A 20,990-nucleotide genomic window follows, 5' to 3' on the forward strand; every position below is an offset into this window, starting at 1 on the left:
ACCATCCTGCAAGCATTCAGCTAACAACCATACTGCAAGCATTCAGCAAGCAACCATCCTGCAAGCATTCAGCAAGCAACCATCCTGCAAGCATTCAGCAAGCAACCATCCTGCAAGCATTCAGCAAGCAACCATCCTGAACAAGCAACCATCCTGAGCAAACAACACTCAAGCAACAGCAAAACAACTACCTCTCAGCACTCTACATTAAAACAAAAGACTCACAAAGACTGCCTTCGCCCCTCGGTCCATCAACAGCACTAACGCAGCACCACTACAACACAAGCACTACACGCTAAAATGTTCCCCACCTTCCCAATACCTATTTTACAACACAGCCTGTCAGCAATAGGAAAACCGAACAGATCATTCATACTACAACACAAACGACAGGCGCTACACCGAAACCTTAAATCATTCACCCCAATTTTGATAACACCCATCACCCAACTCTTAGGCCTCACTGTATTCTCACTTTCACTATTCAATGCACAATCTCTGTCCAAGAAATCTCTAATCCTCAACGACTATCTCCGTGATACCAAACCAGATATATGTGCTATAACAGAAACATGGCTCAAACCCACGGACACAGCAATTATAAACCAACTTCCCACATCAAACTACGACATCTTCTCCATCCCCCGACTGAAAAAAAGAGGAGGAGGACTCCTATTTGCATCAAAAAAAGACCTCGGGTTCATCCAGCACCCATACAACTCAGACTCTAAACTAGAAATGGGTCTCTTCACCTCGGAACAACTACAAATCCTACTCGTCTACGCCCCTCCGGGCCTCCTTGAGACAGACCCCTCCCCCTTAGTAGAGGAAATCACAACCCTCATCAAACTGGACGCTCCAGCAATTATCCTAGGAGATTTTAATCTGCATGTGGACAATCCTACCCCATCATCCAGCTGTGAATCCTTTCTCTCTGCCCTCTCAGCCCTGGGTTTCAAACAACTAGTTACCAAACCCACACACAAAGCAGGCCACACGCTGGATCTTATCTTTATTAACCCAGGCATCAAACATTCTTCACGCCTCAAAAGCAAGAAGGTCCCTTGGTCTGATCACTCACTTATCTCAACCGCATTCTCATTGAACAAACCCTCCACCTCCAAAGGGCCCTCACCATCTTTCCCATACAGAAGATCCTGCTCTACAGAAGACCTCAGCTCCCACCTAGCCTCTCAACTTCCATCCATTGATCTCTCAAACCCGAACACAGCTCTCCGCTCTTGGAAAGCCATCACAGATTCCATAGCCGACAAGCTATGTCCGCTAGCAACCAAAAAATCACTCCCAAACGCCTCCAAAAGACAACCATGGTTCACGGAAGAACTAAGAAAGCTAAAACAAAATCTAAGACAGAAAGAGAGCGACTGGCGCAAATCCCCAAGCACCAATACACGATCCATCTACAAAGCCACCCTCCATCAATACAAGTCAACTACCTCTAAATCCAAAAGGGACTACTATGCATCCAAGATTCACCACTTAATCTTCGACGCAAAAGCCCTCTTCGCCTATGTCTCCAATCTCACCCAAATCATCCCACAGGAGATTCCCAACGACCTAGCACAACCCAAAGCTGAAGAACTTGCTCTTCATTTTCACAACAAAGTCAACAGCCTTCTAACTCATCTGCCTTCTAATCCCACCGACCCTGCTCTTTACCAGTCTCTTCAACAATCATCCCTCAACAACAATGGTCTGGAAACACTTGAACCCATCTCTATCTTAGAGATACAAACTCTTATAAGAAGAATGAAACCTTCCTCCCATCCTTTGGATACTATCCCCACCAAACTGCTCCTGGCCATCCCTGACTCCATCGCTAAAACCTTGTCGGACATCATAAACTGCTCACTCTCCCAAGGACTATATCCTGACGACCTCAAATTGGCCTCCATCAAACCTCTACTCAAGAAACCCAACTTGGATCCTAAAGACCCCAACAACTTCCGTCCTATCGCCAATCTCCCATTCATAGCCAAGATTCTAGAAAAAGTTGTCAATACTCAACTCTCCGAATACATAGAAGAAAACAAAATCCTATTCCAATCACAATACGGATTTCGCAAGTCACTGAACACAGAATCCCTCCTCATCTCCATGTCTGACTTCATATTAATGGGCCTTGACAAAGGCCAATCCTTCCTCTTAATTCTACTGGACCTATCAGCCGCCTTTGATACGGTCAATCATTCCATTCTCACTTCCATTCTGGCTTCTATAGGTATCTCAGGCACAGCTCTCTCATGGTTTAAATCTTTTCTCTCCAACAGAGGCTTCAAGGTTAAGATACAGAACAAAGAATCTTCACGAATGGACGCATCCATAGGTGTCCCCCAGGGCTCCTCACTGTCACCTACACTCTTTAACATTTATCTTTTACCTATCTGCCAACTCCTCTCCAACCTTAACCTCAAACATTTCCTCTATGCCGACGACATCCAGATCGTGATACCCATTAAAGAATCTTACACAAAAACATTGGTTCACTGGGAAAACTGTCTCTTCGAAATTAAACATCTCCTGGCTAACCTAAACCTAGTTTTAAACTCCTCTAAAACAGAACTGCTTCTCATCTCCCCAGATAATAATGCCATCTCTAATCCTCCAACTATCCCAACTACTACACAGGTGAGAGATCTAGGAGTATTAATTGATAACCGGATGAACCTTAAAGCTTACATCAACAGAACCACCAAGGACTGTTTCCACAAACTCCAAGTTCTGAAAAGAATTAGACCACTCTTCCACACTCAGGACTTCAGAACCATTCTACAAGCTATCATTTTTTCTAAGATCGATTACTGTAACTCTATCCTTCTGGGCCTACCTTCCTCCTATACTAGACCCCTCCAGATGTTACAAAACGCTGCGGCAAGATTACTGACAAACTCCAGGAGGAGGGACCATATATCTCCAATCCTAAAAGATCTCCACTGGTTGCCTGTTCACTTTAGAATCCTCTACAAATCTCTTTCCATAATATACAAAACCATCCATCAACACACCCCACTCGACTTACAAGTCCCATTCCAAATTTATAACTCCTCCAGACCAACAAGAGACACACTCAGAGGATCTCTTCAAGTGCCCCCAGCCAAAACTACCAAACACATTACCTTGAGAGATCGGGCCTTTTCAACAGCCGGCCCCCTTCTATGGAACTCCATCCCACCGGACCTTAGACAGGAGCCCAGCCTCCCAACCTTCAGGAAGAGACTTAAGACCTGGCTGTTTAAAAAAGCTTTCCCGGACACCGATTAATTCTATTCAGCCAGATTCTACCACTTCCACATGTAAAAATGTTATTACTAATGTAAATACCTATACCTAATGTTATTCTCTTTCTTTTCTTCTCTCCTCCCAGTTCTATTACCTTGTTATTTGTAACTGCTTCCTTCTACACAAATAGGTTATTGAATTGTTTACTGTACACCCCTGTTATATGTAAACCGGCATGATGTGTTTGCAACATGAATGCCGGTATATAAAAATTTTAAATAAATAATAAATAAATAATCGTTGATGATTAAAAGATTGACTTTTGTACACATATCCCTGTATTATTACTTATAATTGTATCTAAAACCATTATTTCCTAGTGTGTGGCAGATGGACTCAGGACCAATGGGTATAGTGTGCTCCTGATAGCAGTTGGAGACGGAGTCAGATTTCAACCTGAAGTCAGCACTACATATACCTCAGTTTTTTCCGTCTCCATAGCAGTTCGGGACTTCACACACGCTTGCACAGTGTTAGAAAACCAAACTCCAAATTTAAAGAAGAAAAAGAAAACCTTACCTCCAAAACGAGCCCCGTTCTCCTGCGGTGATACCTAAGGGTCCCTCCCCCAGTAGAGATTTCCTGAGGTGATTTCCAAGATCCCTCAGAAGTAAGCCTCAGTCCCGGCGAAAGGGAGCGGCTGAGAGGCAGCCTCGGTCCAGTAGCTGACCCGGCTTGGACTTAGCCCGCTGAGAGGCAGCGGGTGCAGAACCGAGCACGGCGGTGAAGGTAATTACCTCTCCTCCCGCAGCCGGAGACTGCCCGGCAGAAGACCAGGAAGCACCGAGACAAGGTAAGGTAGAAAACTTTCTCTAAGTCTCTGGTCTCCGAGGCTCTGATAGCCGCACAGATCGTCCCTCCAGCGTCTGTACATTCAGGTTGAGCAGCCCCATCTGGGCTAGACCCCAATCCGGCAAAGTACTTGTGTGCATAGCGGCGCGCGCATCTACGCCATGTGCACAGCGACGCGCACATCGGAGCCGGGCACACAGTGGCACGCTCAGGGGTGCCAAGCGCACAACTAGGCCCACACGCACAGCCATGCGCGCATCTTCCGTTCCTACGCGCACAACGTAGACGCACCCGGAACACATAACCAGGCCTCTCAGGACGCGCACCTGTACAGGATACACGCACAAATCATGACACCGCCGTCCAAGACAGCTAAAGGCCCAGTCCTCTGTCCGGCATGCCATCTGAGAAACGGCGCAGCCCAAGATGACCGAGGGAAGGTCCCCCTCAGCCTGTAGAGGACTCCGGATCCACCAGTGAGACTACCCCGGACCTCTCTATTCCCAACTCGGGCCCTCCACAGTGGGGGCCCTCGGGGAGCGCCGGATCCAATGCGGTCCCAGGCAACTTCACCTGGGTGGGATTCTTCACTGAGCTGCAATCCTACATCCACGCACAGACAGGGCCACCAGCGGCACAACCACAACCCCCACCAGTGATCCAGAACCTCCCAGGTCCCTCCCGGCCTCCACCAGATGAGCCTCCCCTGGACAAATACCTCCCCTTAGGGGACACAGATTCGGAGGAGGAATCAGAACCCCTGGAAGAGGGGGAAATCCCTCCAGGAACGGAACCGTATTGCACCATGATGCGCTTTTTCCCATAAGACGAATTATCAGATCTCATAGCCACGAGTCTGAAGGCATTGGCCATCCCGGACACATACAACACAGTAGAGTCCAAGGCGAGCCAGACCTCACGCAATTTCCCTATGCTACAGGCCATACAACAACTGATCGACCTGGAATGGGACGCTCCAGAGGCCACCTTTAAGGGAGGTCAAGCCCTAGAAGCTCTCTACCCCTTGGACCCCGCGACGAAGGAACTCCTGAGGTTTCCCAAGGTCAACGCCCTGGTCTGCGCCACCACAAAGCGCACTACCATACCAGTGGAGGGAGGAGCTTCACTCAAGGATGCCAATGACAGACGGAGGAATCCATCCTCAAGCAGTCTTTTTTTTATGCAATTTTAACAATTATATAGACAGTAATCATACAGGTCAATGATATGGTCCCTATTAAGGTAATTGCCGTTAGGAAATAATATATAAAAATTCCTAACCACATAGACCATTTATAAAGAAATCAGGAGATCCTAAATATACATTATCAAATGGAGCAATTTAAAGAAATATAAACTTCTTTTACAATAGGTGAGTCTAAATGCAATTCTCTATACCAAATACCAATCTGGAAAATTTATTTTGGAATTCTAGCATCCAAAATTTTCTAAGTTCTGAAGGTTCTAAAAACACATCTCTCTCACTCAAATATTTTAAAACACATTTACAGGGAAAATAAACAACCATCTGAGCTTTTAACTTCTGGGGTCATCTGTAGGAAATTTCTTCTCCTCATTTGGGTAGTTCTGCTTACGTCTGGGTACATCCATACTTTTTGTGAGAGGTAAAGTTTTTCTCGGTTTCGAAGGAAAAGCTGAATTATGTTATCTCTATCTTCCGTTTTTTGGAATCTTACACAAAGTTCCTCTTGACTCTATTTGTTCTTCCATCGATTCTTCTAAGAACTCAGTGAGATTATTTAATTGCTGTGATTGATTTAGCCGCTCAGCATTTTCCTTCTTTTTTGACACTATATAAAAGATTTTTTCTATTGATGGAATTTTTTCCTAGGGTAATTGTAGATTTTCCCTTAAAAATCTTTTAAATTGTTCTATTGGTGAAATAAGTTTTACAGAAAGAAAATTCAAAATTATGATATTATTATATCTTAAATTATTCTCAATAATCTCAATCCTTCTGGAATTCGCTACTTCCCCTTTTATTATTCCTGCTTGTACTTGTGCATCCCTGTCCATAGCCTGCCTGGCTATGGACAGGGATGCAACTATGCCAATCGAGGCATTAGACCCGGCAATATCATTCCTCACAGATGCGACCTCAGACCTGGTACGCACCTCAGCCAGGAGCCTTTCGTCTATAGTGGCAGCCAGAAGACAGCTCTGGCTCCGAAGCTGGTCAGCCGATGCGACCTCTAAGACGAAGCTCACGAGAATGCCCTTTAGAGGAATACTCCTATTCGGAAGCGAACTGGACAAATTAGCCGACAAATGGGGTGAGTGCCCAGTACCCCGTCTACCGAAGGATAGGAACAAGAGGAACCAACGCCCCTCTCCCCGGGCACCCAAGGGCAGAGGATCCCAGTGTTATAGACCATACAAAAACACTTACCAAGCCCCCTGCTGGCAAGGGCAGTCCTTTCAGAACGGACACAACAAAAGAGGACCCGGCTCGGGACCAGGCCCTAGCTGCAACACGCAATGAGAATCAGCAGACCCATCTACAGGAAGAGATTATAGGGGGCAGGCTTGCCTTATTCTACCAAAGATGGGTCGAAATAACGTCGGACAATCGGGTCCTATCCATCATCCGAGAGGGATACTACCTGGACTTCCACAGCATCCCACCGGACAAGTTTGTGATTTCTCCGTGCCACGACACCCACAAGAGGAAAGCAGTGGAAAACACTCTATCAAAACTACTCGCCCTAAAGGCAATAACACTGGTGCCCACGCACCAACAAAATTCTGGCCACTATTCCATCTACTTCATTGTGCCCAAGAAAGAGGGAACATTCCGGCCCATACTGGACCTGAAGACCATCAATCGCTAACTGAAGGTACCCCGCTTCCGCATGGAAACCCTGGTTTCGGTCATAAAGGCGGTACAACCGGGAGAATTCCTGACCTCCCTGGATCTGTCAGAAGCCTATCTCCACATACTGATCTACCGCCTCCATCAGCGTCTCCTATGCTTGCGATATTGGGCCATCACTACCAGTTCCAGGCCCTACTGTTCAGGCTAGCTACAGCTCCCTGAACGTTCACCAAGATCATGGTGGTAGTAGCGGTGACACTGAGGAAAGAAGGGATCCTCGTGCACCCATACCTGGACGATTGGCAGATCAGAGCGAAATCGCCAGAGGAAAGCCATTAAGCAACCACCAGAGTCATGGAACTACTGCAGAATCTTGGGTGGGTCGTCAACACCCTCAAGAGCCACCTGCAGCCCTCCCAATCCCTAGAGTACCTGGGAGTCCGGTTCAACACCAAATAGAACAAAGTCACCCTTCCCCCTACAAGGAGAAGGAGATTGATGGAACAACTACGAGCACTGTTGAACTCCATTCTCCCCTCGGCATGGGACTATCTCCAAGCCTTCAGACGCATGGCATCAACCAAAGAAGTTGTCCCGTGGGCAAGGGCCCACATGCAGCCCCTACAACATTCCCTACTGTCACGGTGGAACCCAATGTCTCAGAACTACTCCGCCCCCCTCCGGCTACCGGGGAAGGTTCAGAACCTACTACAATTGTGGCTACAAGAAGACCATCTGAGCGAGGGAACAAGCCTATCTCCACCGGAATGGACATTGCTCACCTCGGATGCGAGCTGCGGGGATGGGGAGCCCACTGCCAGGAGCTAACGGCTCAAGAACAATGGAACAAAGAAGAGTCGGCATGGAACATAAACCGACTGGAAGCCCGAGCAGTCAGACTAGCCTGCCTATGGTTCAGCCACAGATTCTGGGGCAAATCAGTCAGACATCTGTCATGTCGGACAATGCCACAACAGTGGGCCTACATCAACCTCCAGGGGGGGACCAGAAGCCAGCAGGTGTCCCTGGAAATAGAGCCCCTAATGACATGGCCAGAATCAAACCTACAGGGGATATCAGCCGCCCACATCACGGGAAAAGACAACTTCACTGCAGACTACCTCAGCAGAGAGAGTCTGGATCCAGGGGAATGGACACCGTCTGCAGGAGCCTTCCAGCAGATAGTAAACCACTGGGGAACACCAGCCATGGATCTTCTGGCAACCAGGTCCAATACCTGGGTTCCCTAATTCTTCAGCCGAGGACGGGAACCGCTGTCCCAGGGAATCAACGCCTTTGTCCAGACCTGGCCACAGGAGGACCTACTGTACACGCCTTCCCTCCATGGCCACTACTGGGCAGAATCATCCGCAAGATAGAACACCACAGAGGGCTGATACGTCTAGTGGCCCCAGACTGGCCAAGAAGACAGTGGTACGCGGACATGCAAAGACTTCTAGTGGGAAACCTCTATGCCTACCTCCACACAGGGATCTACTCCAGCAAGGACCGATCCTCTACGAAGACCCAACGAGATTCTCGCTTATGGTCTGGCCATTGAGAGGTCTCGCCTGAAAAAGAGTGGATACTCAGAACCAGTGATTGACACACTGCTCCGAGCGCGCAAGTTCTCCACCTCCTTAACATATATACGAGTATGGAGAATATTCGAAGCCTGGTGTGAGGACCGTGACATCCTTCCACGGTCAGTCAAAATCCCCATGAACCTGGAATCTCTGCAGGACGGCGTGAACAAAGGATTGTCCCTCAACTCCATCAAGGTACAACTGGCCGCTCTGGCCAGCTTCAGACTCAGGGTGGACGGCACCAGCCTAGCAGCCCTCCCAGACGTCTCCCTCTGGAGCACAAGGAACACATTCGGCCACCTCTAAAGTGGCTGATAACCCTATGGAATCTCAATCTAGTGTTAGACTTCCTAGCGGGAGCTTCGTTCAGACCAACTTGTGGTCTGTCCCTACGACTCCTGACCTTGAAGACGGCGTTCCTCGTGGCAATCTGCTCAGCCCGTCGAATCTCCGAACTTCAAGCACTATCATGCCGGGAGCCGTTCCTCAGATTCATGCCGGGATCCATACAGCTGTGCATGGTACCCTCCTTCCTGCCAAAGGTGGTTTCTCACTTCCATCTAAACCAAACCATCTCGCTGCCATCTCCAGACGAGCATAAGGACTCGGAAGACTCACGCCTTCTACACCATCTTAACGTCAGCAGACTCCTAGTCCGATACCTGGGCAGGTCAGAATCCGTACGAAAGACGGACCATCTGTTCATTCTTCACAGCGGGAAGAAGCAAGGAGAAGTTGCCTCACGGGCAACCATAGCCCGCTGGATCAAAGAAGTAATCAAGGCGGCCTACATAGAGGCAGACAAGCCTCCACCTCTACAAGTCAAGGCTCATTCCACAAGGGCCCAGGCAGTGTCCTGGGTGGAAAACAAGATGCTGTCACCCGCCGAGATCTGTTGGCCAGCAACGTGGTCCTCCATTCACACCTTCCCAAGATTCTATCGCCTGGATGTTCAGGCCAAGGAGGACACAGCATTGCAAGGGCAGTACTAAATGGGCCGCAGGCAGCCTCCCACCCAGTTAGGGAGTAGCTTTTGTACATCCCATTGGTCCTGAGTCCATCTGCTACACGCTAGGAAATGGAGAAATTACTTACCTGATAATTTCATTTTCCTTAGTGTAGACAGATGGACTCAGCACCCCGCCCATGGCTGCCTCGCAATCAAAAATCTTTGGGGGAACCTCCCCCCGAGTGCAACACAAGCACGGGTAAGCCAACCCTTATCTCTAGTTCAGACATCCATATTACCAGGTGTCGGCACTTCTCGGTTGAGTGCCCTGGCGGTCTCCAGCTAGAAACCACGTCAACCAATCCGAGTAATCAAGTTAACCAAATTAATCAAAATTATCCAAACACATATATCCATAATTGCTTTTCGAGGAGAAAACGGAGGATCAGAGCCTTGTGCACGGGTATATGTAGTGCTGACATCAGATTGAAATCTGAATCTGTCTCCAACTGCTATCAGGAGCACACTATACCATTGGTCCTGAGTCCATTTGTCTACACTAAGGAAAATGAAATTATCAGGTAAGTAATTTCTCCAATACATGTTGTTGTTTATTGTATTGTGATATATAAACAATGGTTAATAAAATATAAGTTAAAAAAAGAAAAGAAAAGGTAACCTGGGCACCATCCAGCTCTTTGCTTGCTGTGTCACTGACGAATTCGTAAGTGAGGTAATAATTATAAGTGATGATGGGGAAATCTGCTCCGTTTTCCATATCCTGCGGGCTGCTGGGTTTTGGGAGACCTTGGATTCTCCCGATGGTCACCATGAGGCTGGCTGTATTCATATCCAGCTCTGAAACATTCAAAACATCACCCGTGCAAATCACTGAGCTGGACAGACAGACAGACATTGACCAAAAGAGCATTTGCACAGATCAAGCTCATTGGATTGGTTGTTTTTTTGCTTCAGCTTCACCCATAATGTTGGGGGGGGGGGGTGTTTCACCGAGCAGCCCCCCACACAGTGCAGGGACCCCCAAGCTGTAGACGCCTGACCTCAGAGCTCCATGCAGGGGAGCACAAGGAACACTCCAGGCAGAGAAATTCAAAGATGCCTGTGGCTACTAAATACCAGGAGGAAACGCCGCGCTGGGCACACAACAGAAAATTATTTTTCATCTCATAGACACATGCATTTCCCAGGAAATTTCACTTAACATCGCACCTGTTGCAGTAATATACAATACTAGGGTAGAAATGACATTCGTATTATTAGCGAATGTCTTAAGGATTCTTTATCCAAAGCCGCCCAGAATCAAGGATCATAGTTCCACAATTAAGAAAAAGTGAATGGGGGCTGGCCCTCGGGCTCAGTGGTACTGCTGTGCACTGCCATGCCCATGTGCAGGACCTGGGTTCAACTCCCGGCTCTGGTCTCCCACTGCCCAGGTCGACGGGGGATGGGGATGCTGCAGAAGCAATGCTCACAACCTCTGGGAAGAGGGAGTCTGAGTTGCTGCACAATGGCGACACCTGCTGGCTGGCATGTAGGTGCTGTGATCATGGGGCTCTAGGAGGAGTCTGGGAGCACGGTCCCCAGCTAAGGACTGGACTGAGTGAGGAGAAGAGGGGAGGCTTCACCAGGAGTTGTAAATGATGGCTCATGGTGCCAGATCCTAGTCCTGGTTCCCACTGAGGTGGAAACCCAAAAGTGGAGGAGGAGGAGGGAACTGCTGGGCTTCCTCTCCCCACCTCCTAACCAAAAGAAAAAATGTGAACGGGAGAGCAGTTCCAGGGCCAAGAAGCAAGGCAGGAGGTGAGGGGCTAGGGGCTGGTGGGAAGGGCGTTTCATAGGTCGGGAGTGATGGGTGGAATGCATGGATTACAGACGTTGGGGTGGTGCTAGGGAGCCGGGGCTGAAGCAGAGGAGGTGGAGAGGTAAATCTGACAGCAGACGGAGAGAGCAAGTGCCCACCTGTTAGACAAAACAGAAAGAAAGGAACTTCTTACCGTGCACGTTAGCCAGCTCCTTGTACTGGTGCCTTTCATCAGGTGATATCATGATATCATCCAGCGAGCAGAGCTGGGGCAGGGCATCGATGGTGAAGCCACGATAACTGGGGAGTAAGGCCAGAGGGTTCCCCAGCATCGCCAGGGTCCTGAGTCGCTGGAGGCCGGACAGCAGGGAGACTATCCTAAACAGATTGGTGAAGTTATTAAACCTCAAGTCAAGAGAGCGAAGATTGGGCCTAAGAAGAGAACAGCACACAGTAAGTCAGCTGGAGTTTAAAGGTGAAAATGCTTCAATTTATAGAGAAAAAAAAAAAGTTCAGGAAAGTGGATAGTTGTCCGGTTTACAGAATTTTACTGTAGAATGGTTATGACAAAGTATTTTATTTCATGGACCCTGGTGGAGATTTTGTAACCAAAGTAAAAAGTCCTAAGATCTGCAGTTTTGCAATAAAATAAGAAAAGAAAAAAAAATTGAAAATGTGGAATTTAAGTTTCAGGAATACTTTTTATCTTTCTGGTAGTAATAAGGTTGTTACAGTGAAAATGCAAAAGGGAACTAATTTGGGAGAGCATCAGTTATCTGATGTGTAATTATGGAGCAGTATTCATGTTATGAACTGGATCCAAGTTGTGTGAACAGTGTGAGTCAGTCGTGGCATTACCCCCAGTGCACCTAAGAACATTTAAGGAAAGCAAGTCCATAGACGGGATGGAGTGAAACCAGGACTGTCCAGGCAATGCTGTAATTCTCCTCGGAGGGCAGGAAGGCAATATTGACTGCAACAGATTGGTTTAGTGCTTGAGCAATGACATAATAACCCCCTCATCCCTCCCCCCCCCCATGGACCAGGCAGTTAATGTCCTCTAGGAGCAGTCCAAGGCTTGAGGTCAAGTCAACGATTTGCATAACATGGTAGAATATGACAGAAAAACAGATCAATTTGCCCATCCAGTCTGCCGAGTTATTTCTGTCCACACTGTTAAGGACATACCCCAGCTGCCAGCCCTAGAGTGTGACTGCTTGAAAGCTATCACTCCCTATCCAGGACGGTTTCTGTCATCTTCCTCCTTAGCACTCCACCATCTTGGGTAGATAAGCACAATCAAGGATCCCTTTCCCCGCTCCCTTCTCAAACCACAAAGCTGTTGCCCAAAAATCCCTCCTCCTAAATTCTCTGTGTAGCCTGCCTGCCAGAGCCAGCGCTGGGGTTTTTAAGCCAGCGAGGCCTTCACTGCCAGTAATTGCCCTGCACAGAGAGGGTTATTGTCTTAGACCTCGAGTCAAATGTATTAGAATAGTTCGATTGAGAGATGTTAATGCCTGTTCATGAATACTAACTATCTCTGTAATACGTCATTATTTGTTGAATGTTACTTTTGTAAACCGATGTGATCTTTACATGGAATGACAGTATATAGAATGTCTAAATAATAAATACATATTTTAAGTTACAATTTATTTGGTTTTGAGCAGTTATGTTACCTCCCCATAACATTCCTAAAAGAGCAGCAGTGATATGAACATTGCAGACTGTGAGATTAACAGAGCAGGCATTGCTAGGGTATCAAGGCCCAGCACTTCCATCAAGGCTCTGAATCTAGTTTACAGTACACAGCCTTGCACGGTAAGAATTTCTTGCTGAAAGGTTTGGTAAAATGAGGGTTGGGTAGACTTGGGGAGAAGTGGTAGTTGGTGGGGTGAATTAGGGCGCAGCTGCATGAACTGTTTCGACTGGCGAAATGGGGACGTATCCATGAACAGGCTTGTAAAAGGGTAGGTTACAGAACGGACACCGAGGAGGAGCACTGGAGCCGATTTAAGCAAATAGGCTTAGGGGTTTTGAAAGGGGGGTCGGGTTTGGGTTAAGGGGAAGCATCCACTCACCAACTCAAGGACCCAACCCCCAGACAATTATTATAATCCACAGAATCATTTAGAAGTATGGTGGTTCCCACTGCCAATAAGGACCTATGAAATCGTCTGAAGCTGACAACGCACTCCTCCAAGATCCACATCAACCGCTTTACCATTCTACCTCCCGCCCCCAAGAGCCCTGTCAGCACCTTTAAATGTTGAACCATTTCAAGATCTTTCTCCATAGTTTACTGTTCTACCACCCTCTCCAGTCCAAAACCCTCGTTCTGCCCCTGGCTGCAATGATAAAGTAGATGCTATTTTATTATTAATGCTACATTTATTGGAACAATAAGATGTACTTACCATAAATGTGGGGCAAGGTACCTACTCTCTAACGGGAAGGTCAGTCTATTATAAGCCAGGCCTAAATGCTGCAAGTTAGGTGGAGGATCGGCAGACAGCTCTTTCAGACTGCTGATTGCATTCCCACACAATTCCAACACCTACAAGAGGAAGAGAGCTAGGTCCACAAACAGAATTTCCGCAGATAAACTCAGTCCTTTTTACACATTAAAGTGACCAACTCTGCCTGAAGGATTATTAGAGAAATCTGCCAGTAAAGGACCTTTGGCTGCTAAGACTTCTTGCTGAATGCCCCAAATTAGTAAAGAGCAGATCTGGGCTATAGATAGGATATTTAGGATTGAATTTTCAAGTGGTTTTATGCTTGTAAATGGGCGTTTTTGAAAGCTTACCCCAGAGATTGCATGCATAAGAGTACCTGCAGACGTGATTTCATGTGCACTTTCATTGCACACTGCCCGGGAGTGGAGCTGAGCAGGGAAATCAGCTGCATGTGTACTTTTGATGTTTGAAAGTATTTGTGTTAATCTTCACATGGACATTGAACCTGCTTCTCTTGCAGGCATAAATGTGCCCAGGCTAAGGGACATGCCCTCCTGCTAACTTTCAAAGTGGACTTATGCTTTTAAGTCTGCTTTGAAAATTATTGCTGAGGTCCCTACTGTTATAAAATCAGGCTGTTATTGAATAAAATCAAATAGATAAGCCCTTAGTGCCTTTAGAGGAAAAAAACCACTCAGGGTTTCTTTTCAACCTACAATTCTACTTATTATATACATTTTCATTTTTTAAGGTTTTTAATTTTATTCTTTACCTCTCTAGTGGGCTCATGAGAGCTGCAAGCAAGTAGCAGAATCTAGAAGTTCGCTCTTAAATCAAAGAGCAGACATGGGAAGCAGCAATAACTCAATGTGGCTGTGGAATAGTAGTCTAGTGGTCAGAGCAGTGGGCTGGAGACCAGGGTTTGAGTCCCGCTGTTGCTCCTTGTGACCTTGGGCAAGTCACTTACCCTCTATTGTCTCAGGAACAAACCTACAGGCTGATACAGTGCAGTGCGCTCCGGTGGAAAGCACTGTTAATTTGCATTTTCAACGCGCTAGCTTTACCCCTTATTCAGTAAGGGGTAATAGCGTGTCGAAAACGCGCATGTTGATGGCCCTTTTAGTTATTCTCGTGCGATTCAGTAAGTAAAATGTGCAGCCAAGCCGCACATTTTACTTTCAGAAATTAGCGCCTACCCAAAGGTAGGCGCTAATTTCTGCTGGCACTGGGAAAGTGCACAGAAAAGTAGTAAAAACTGCTTTTCTGTGCACCCTCCGACTTAATATCCTGGCGATATTAAGTCGGAGGTTTCAAAAGTTAAAAAGTAATTAAAAATAAAAAATAATAAAGTTTAAAAATCGGCCCGCGGCTCGAAAACCGGACGCTCAATTTTGGCAGCGTCCGGTTTCCAAACTCGTGGCTGTCAGCAGGTTTGAGAACCGATGCCGGCAAAATTGAGCGTCGGCTGTCAAACTCGCCGACAGCCGCCGCTCCTGTCAAAAAAGAGGCGCTAGGGATGCGCTAGTGTCCCTAGCGCCTCTTTTTACCGCAGGCCCTAATTTGAATAATTTGTTTTAGTGAATCGCAAACACAGGAGAGTGGCCTGTGCGCTCGCCCGCTCTCCCGCGAACTTTACTGTATCGGCCTGTAAGATGGTAAGATCTCTGGGGATAGGGAAATACCTACAGTACCTGAATGCAATCCACTTTGAAGTGCTGTGAAAAGTGGAATATAAATAAAAAGTGGCAAACCACAGTCCCTGAATGCTACAAACAGGCCAGGTTTTCAGAATATCTACAATGAATATGCATGAGAAAGATTTGCATGCGTATTCATTGTGGATATCCTGAAAACCTGGCCTGTTTGCAGCACTCGCGGGCTGGAGTTTGCCTTCCCTGTTCTAGAGGGACCAGCACTCGGGGTGAGAAGATAAGACATGCGCCATGCCAGGGCAATCCTTGGCCGCTCTGCTGAGAGAGCCAACAATGGTGCAAGTCAGCGTCAACTTGGAACGATGATTTTTAGTGCTCGTTCTCTGGGAATTGGACTAGGGCACATCGCCCCGTGTCACACTGGTCACCAAATGGTTGATAGACGGTAATGACTCGATTGCTCGAACCAAGTTTGCACCAGATGACCTGGAGATAAAAGAATTTATACAACTGAGTAACTCACCGAACTATCACTCCCCCTCCTCCCCTCCCCCATAAAATCCCACTGCAAGTCTGAAACTAATAAAACTGCACCACCAAATCCCAGTCCTTAGCAAAATAAAAAAAGGATGGATGCTGATGATGCAGAAAAACAAAGTCATCACAAGGCTATATCCATTTTATTGCAATAGTTAGTGTGAGAACTCAGCTTTAAATATTTCCTTTAAGGAAAAATTCTGTCTCTGCTAAAGTCAGCTCAGCTTCCTTCGCTTTGGACATTTTTGTTTTTGTTTTGTTACTGAACTAGGATGTTGGTGCTAGAAAACATTGTCTTGGGTTTTTCCAGCTTTAAATTGTGCAAAACTGAATTCACCTTCAAGGTCCGCGGAAGATTGGCAGAATTCACCGTGCTGATTTTATTTGCACTTAAAATAAGCGTTTCCAGATTTCCAAACCTTAGCATGTTTTCATCAACTTCAGTCACCTGAAAAGAGAGAGATGGACATTGAATCCTTAGCTGTGGTTTTTCCTGGTGGGCTTCCTTATTCATTAGAAAACAACAAAAAAAAAAGCAACCAATAAATCTCATGTGTGCCCAGAATTTGTGCAAGAACATACAGCAAAGGCAGTAATGACTGGGGAATAGAGAAGTCCTTAGGCCTCACTCCTGCGATCAGTGGATCGTTGTTCCCAGGCCTGTGAGAATGCCCAGATCCAACAGACATGGACAAGGCATGTCTTCTCTGCCAAATGAACCTTAAACCAGTTTCATGCCAGCTTCAGACTGTACAGATAACTGGGTTTCCAACTATCTTGAAATTCACAGATAATTTGATTAGAAAAAAATACAAAACCCCAGTGTCAATGCTTTGTGGAGAGAGAGTGAAAATAAAGCTGCTTCTTCCCTGTGCAAGATTTGCAATGCATCGAAAGCAGGTAACACGCATCCTCCATCCCTTATCACATTATTGGGAGCATGGCACTAAGTTTTCAAGTCAATTCCTTATTATGTCTTTACATTTTTCTTTCTTTAGAAAGAGTGGCTGGAAATTTTGCTAACACAAATATTAAAAACATAGGTTTGCATCATTTCAATATATTTGTGCTTTATATGAAAATAAAAGGGGGAGATTTTGAGTAGCCTGTGCTGCTTGAGGGGGATGGAAGCCAAGCAAGCCAGCACACTAAAAGCACCGGCGCACTTCATGCCTGCTGTTCGTAGGGGTGGCTGAGCAGGGGGGTGAAATAGCGCGTGTACTTCTGAAAATGCCATGTGCAGGCGCCCTTTTCCTTATAGTTTAAACATGCTCACGGGAACGTCTCTCTCTTTTTTTTTTTTTTAAAGCTGGCTAAAGGCAGGTGCCCTGGGAAAGGCCGCACATACTGGGCAGAGGACAATTTTCAGAACGGCCCCAGTGGAAAGATGACTTTATTCATACTCACAGGAGGAAAAAAAAAAAAATCAGTGGAAGCGCCATTTTTCCACCAAGGTTTTTGTTAGAAACATAAAACAAACACTGAAAATGAAGGTCCCTAAAAATGAGTTAAGCAAGGACCCCCTTCGCCTTGAGCTCAGCTCAATCCCTGTGCGTCGTCTTACTATAATTGCCACGTCACCCTCAGGTCTCTCTCTCTGCACCCACCTCTTTATCCACAAGCCTCAGAGACTTGAAGTAGAGGAAAATGAAGGAGTTCCGGATGAGATGGGGCGACGTCACGGCCAGTTCCCTCAGCTGCTGGGCCTCTGTGTTCCAGGCGTCCTCCAGCACCCAGGGGGAAAAGCTGCTGCTCAGGAGTTCTCTCAAAGACTCCATGCTTTCCTCACTCGCCCCCCTGTCCTTCTCCTGCCAGCCTGCAACGCTGAGGAGGCGGCCTTTCCGACATTCAAAACGGGACTTGTTCTGCAGACGAGTCAAAAACGCAGCTCAGGCAGGACGTGAAATGCCCCGAGGCCACTGCTCCAGGGTGATAAGCTTAGCGGCTTATTTTTTAACATCACTCTTTTGGATCCAGGATATAGAGCAGGTGACAGGTGTTCTCCCAGGACAGCAGGATTGGTCGTCCTCACAGATGGGCGACATCATCAGATGGAGCCCGGCACGGACAACCTCTGTCACACTGAGCATGCCACGAACCCCGCAGCAACACAGGATCCCCCCTTCAGAATCCTTTTCTCCGCGGTGCTGTTGCCTCACGGTTTGTGGAGCTCTCGTTATTTTTTCCTCACGGAAGAATTTCACCGTTTTCCCCCGCTGATGTTGCCCATCTGTGAGGACTACCATCCTGTTTGTCCTGGGAGAAAAATTAGTTTCAGGTGCTATCTTTTAATGCACTAACTTAATACGTTTGCGAGTAGCTTTTGAGAACTACACTCCCTACAGCTTGGTCGGTGCAAAACTAGCACACGGCAACCATGCTATTAGCTTCAGCCTAGATTGAGGATTTGTAAACCTGGTTGTTTTAAAATTAGGCAAGTGCCCGAGTGTTACATATCCTCATTAACTCCATCACCTGGGATCACTATAGTTTTCTTCTTTCTGGGAATCCCTCCTCATGCTAAGTTCACATCTTGCCTCTTACTGTGATGAACCCGTGGGACTTCTAAGGAGCAGCCCCAAGGGCTCACAGAGAGGTGGAAGTTTTGCCCATCTCCTAATTTTTTCAGAAGCCCAAATAATAAGATCCCAAATATTTTCAATCTTTAATTTTTGGGTGGTGTTTACAAATTTTGAGGGAGCTAAGATTTTTTTTTTTTTTTTTTCATATGAAACTTGACCGAGCCTTCATCAGCACCAATATAGTTTGCTGGCTGAAGAGGAGGAGGAGAATCAAACTGGGAACATTAATATTTCCTCTGGGATTAAGTGCAACCAGAAATAAAGCGGAACAAGAAAGTGTGTGTATGTGGGGGTCGCGCCTTTGAGGATTAGTCAGTAGGCAATGCGTCCGCTGTTTCTGGAGTGAGGGGATTAGGGATGTAGAGGTTTTGCTAGTTTGGTATATGGATGGGCAAGTGAGGGATTGGGTGTTGTGGATTCTTTGAAATGACTTTTTTTAGTTCTGAATCACAGGGTTGCCCTGTCCCTGGGAGAGTGGGAATGGTGCTATTCTGCACATTAGGGGCTATTTTATATTGAGCATTGTATTGGTATGCTTTGGGCTCATATTTGTGAAGTAAGGTGGTTTAAAAGTGTAAAATGTAATGCAGCTTTAAGGCACTTCTACTCTTCCTTGCACCAATTCTTCCCACCTGGCTCTGAAGCCTCAGTCTGGTTTTCAGGATAGCCACAGTGAAGAAGCACGAGGTAAGTTTGCTTACTTTAGAGATTACGTGTACGTGAATATAATTGCATGCATATTTATTGTGGATTTTCTGCAAACCAAACCTGTTAGACAAGCCTTCAGGACTGGGATGGCAAACAGCGCCCTGCATTATGTTATCTCCACAGAAGTCAAATGGCACCCCTTACATTAGTGGGAGCCCTTTGCAACCGTGAGACATGATGCAGCCGTCCGCAAAACTTCCAAAAATGCACTGTCCACCCATAAGTCGTTCGGAAGGCCTATGTCCTTTGCTCACACCCTGCCGTTAAGATGATCAACAGAATCACACCACGATACAGTTAGGCGGCTGGTGGATCCTCTACTCCATTCCTGACAAGTAATACCCCAATGGATGACGATCGCCCTCCGAACCACGTGATGCCAGCATCACCCAGCAATCAATATCAGCAGCACCACCACCACGTCATTCACCCTCAGACATATTCCAGCGACACCTCCCTTTACAGGTGGGGAAAATCTCCCACTGAGAGGCAGGCTAGGCTCTAGCTTCAAGGACTATTAAAAAAGATAATTATAATAAATAAACCCCATTACCCAGCTTCCAGCACCACAAGGGAATTCTTTTAAACACAGGGACTTCAGCTGGTCCCTGAAGGCTGCAAATGCCGTGTGTGGGGGCATGCTGACCCGTTTTTAGCCACTGGGTTCCCGGGCAGGGGGGGCAGTAGCGCGATGCAGCCTTCCTCATGCAGCAGCACCGACTCCCTGCAAATCACAACAGCCCGGGCCACTGTGTCCGGCTGGCAGAATGTTGTACTGTGGCTCCCTGTGTTGCTAGGAGAGAGATTATAGTTGCTAGGTTACAATGCCATGAGGCTTGAAGCTTTTTTTTTTTTTTTAACATAACTTTATTGTAGATGCCAATGCCATCATGCACAACAAAAGAAAAAAATACTGAAATACTTGTGGCAGAAAATAAGTCTGGGTAAACAAATAAGCATGGGTGTAGCTTGCTTATTGTGGCGGTTAATACCCCTAACTAATTAAGCTAGATATTTCACTTAGATGCAATTCCAATACTGCTCTCTACATTAATGGTGTGGGTGGAAGGGAAATAGAACCAAAAGGTTACTAAGAGCCAAGAGTAACAGATAAGAATGAGAAGAAAAAAAAAAGTGTGAAGCTTGCTGGGCAGACTGGATGGGCCATTTGGTCTTCTTCTGCCGTCATTTCTATGTTTCTATGTTTAGATCTTCCTTAAAATGGGTAAATCTGCTGCGAGTAGGAAATTGCGAGGGCAATAAAGTTTTTCCATTAAAAAAAGACCCCACACCCTCAATCATTTCTGCCAAGTTATTGATGTCAAATCCCTGTTTCTGTTGCTTTCCACAGTTAAGGAAACGATACTACCAGCACAAGGAAATGAATACAGGGGAACCTGAACCCTAGGCAATTCTTGTGGGACTGTGTTTTCCTCACAGGCTTCATGTCAGCTAGGCAGGGGGGAGTCAGGCTGTGGACCTGTAGTCCTGCGTTTCTTCCAGTTATGGGAAATACAGGTCATTCACGCAATGGGATAAAGCAGGACCGGGCTGGGTCATGCTGGGTTAGGCTTTTCATTGGCCTAACTCGTTATTTGTGAGAAGGAAATCTGACCCTCCAGGTCTGAGAAACAGAAACTTACTGGTCCACATTTTAATTTCCTCTGGATCACTGCAAACCACCAACTACCCACGGAGGATGTAGAGAAATCGCCCGAACCAGATGGCTCCTGGCTCCTCACAGTGTAGTACTCAAAGGGGGGAGGT

The 20,990-nt window shown here is 46.7% G+C and overlaps 1 protein-coding gene across 4 annotated transcripts in view; it reads right to left on the reverse strand.

Moving 5' to 3' along the window:
- The window catches only part of LRRC43 (leucine rich repeat containing 43), a 46,963-nt gene extending 26,966 nt beyond the window's left edge, over positions 1–19,997 (reverse strand). For 2 of the 4 annotated variants that reach the window (XM_029571650.1, XM_029571648.1), the window contains exons 1-6: positions 19,777–19,997; positions 17,541–17,798; positions 16,271–16,381; positions 13,703–13,842; positions 11,479–11,717; positions 10,143–10,321 (exon numbers count right to left, since the gene is read on the reverse strand). In XM_029571650.1, the coding sequence (XP_029427510.1) occupies positions 10,143–10,321; positions 11,479–11,717; positions 13,703–13,842; positions 16,271–16,381; positions 17,541–17,798; positions 19,777–19,863 (1,014 nt within the window). In that variant the 5' untranslated portion in view covers positions 19,864–19,997. The remainder of the gene's footprint in view (positions 1–10,142; positions 10,322–11,478; positions 11,718–13,702; positions 13,843–16,270; positions 16,382–17,540; positions 17,799–19,776) is intronic. The other 2 variants (XM_029571649.1, XM_029571651.1) reach the window with 2 other exon arrangements.
- Between the last annotated feature and the right edge of the window lie 993 nt (positions 19,998–20,990).

The sequence above is a fragment of the Rhinatrema bivittatum genome, chromosome 11 (assembly GCF_901001135.1).
Source record: "Rhinatrema bivittatum chromosome 11, aRhiBiv1.1, whole genome shotgun sequence".
In the NCBI taxonomy this organism is placed as follows: Eukaryota; Metazoa; Chordata; class Amphibia; order Gymnophiona; family Rhinatrematidae; genus Rhinatrema; species Rhinatrema bivittatum.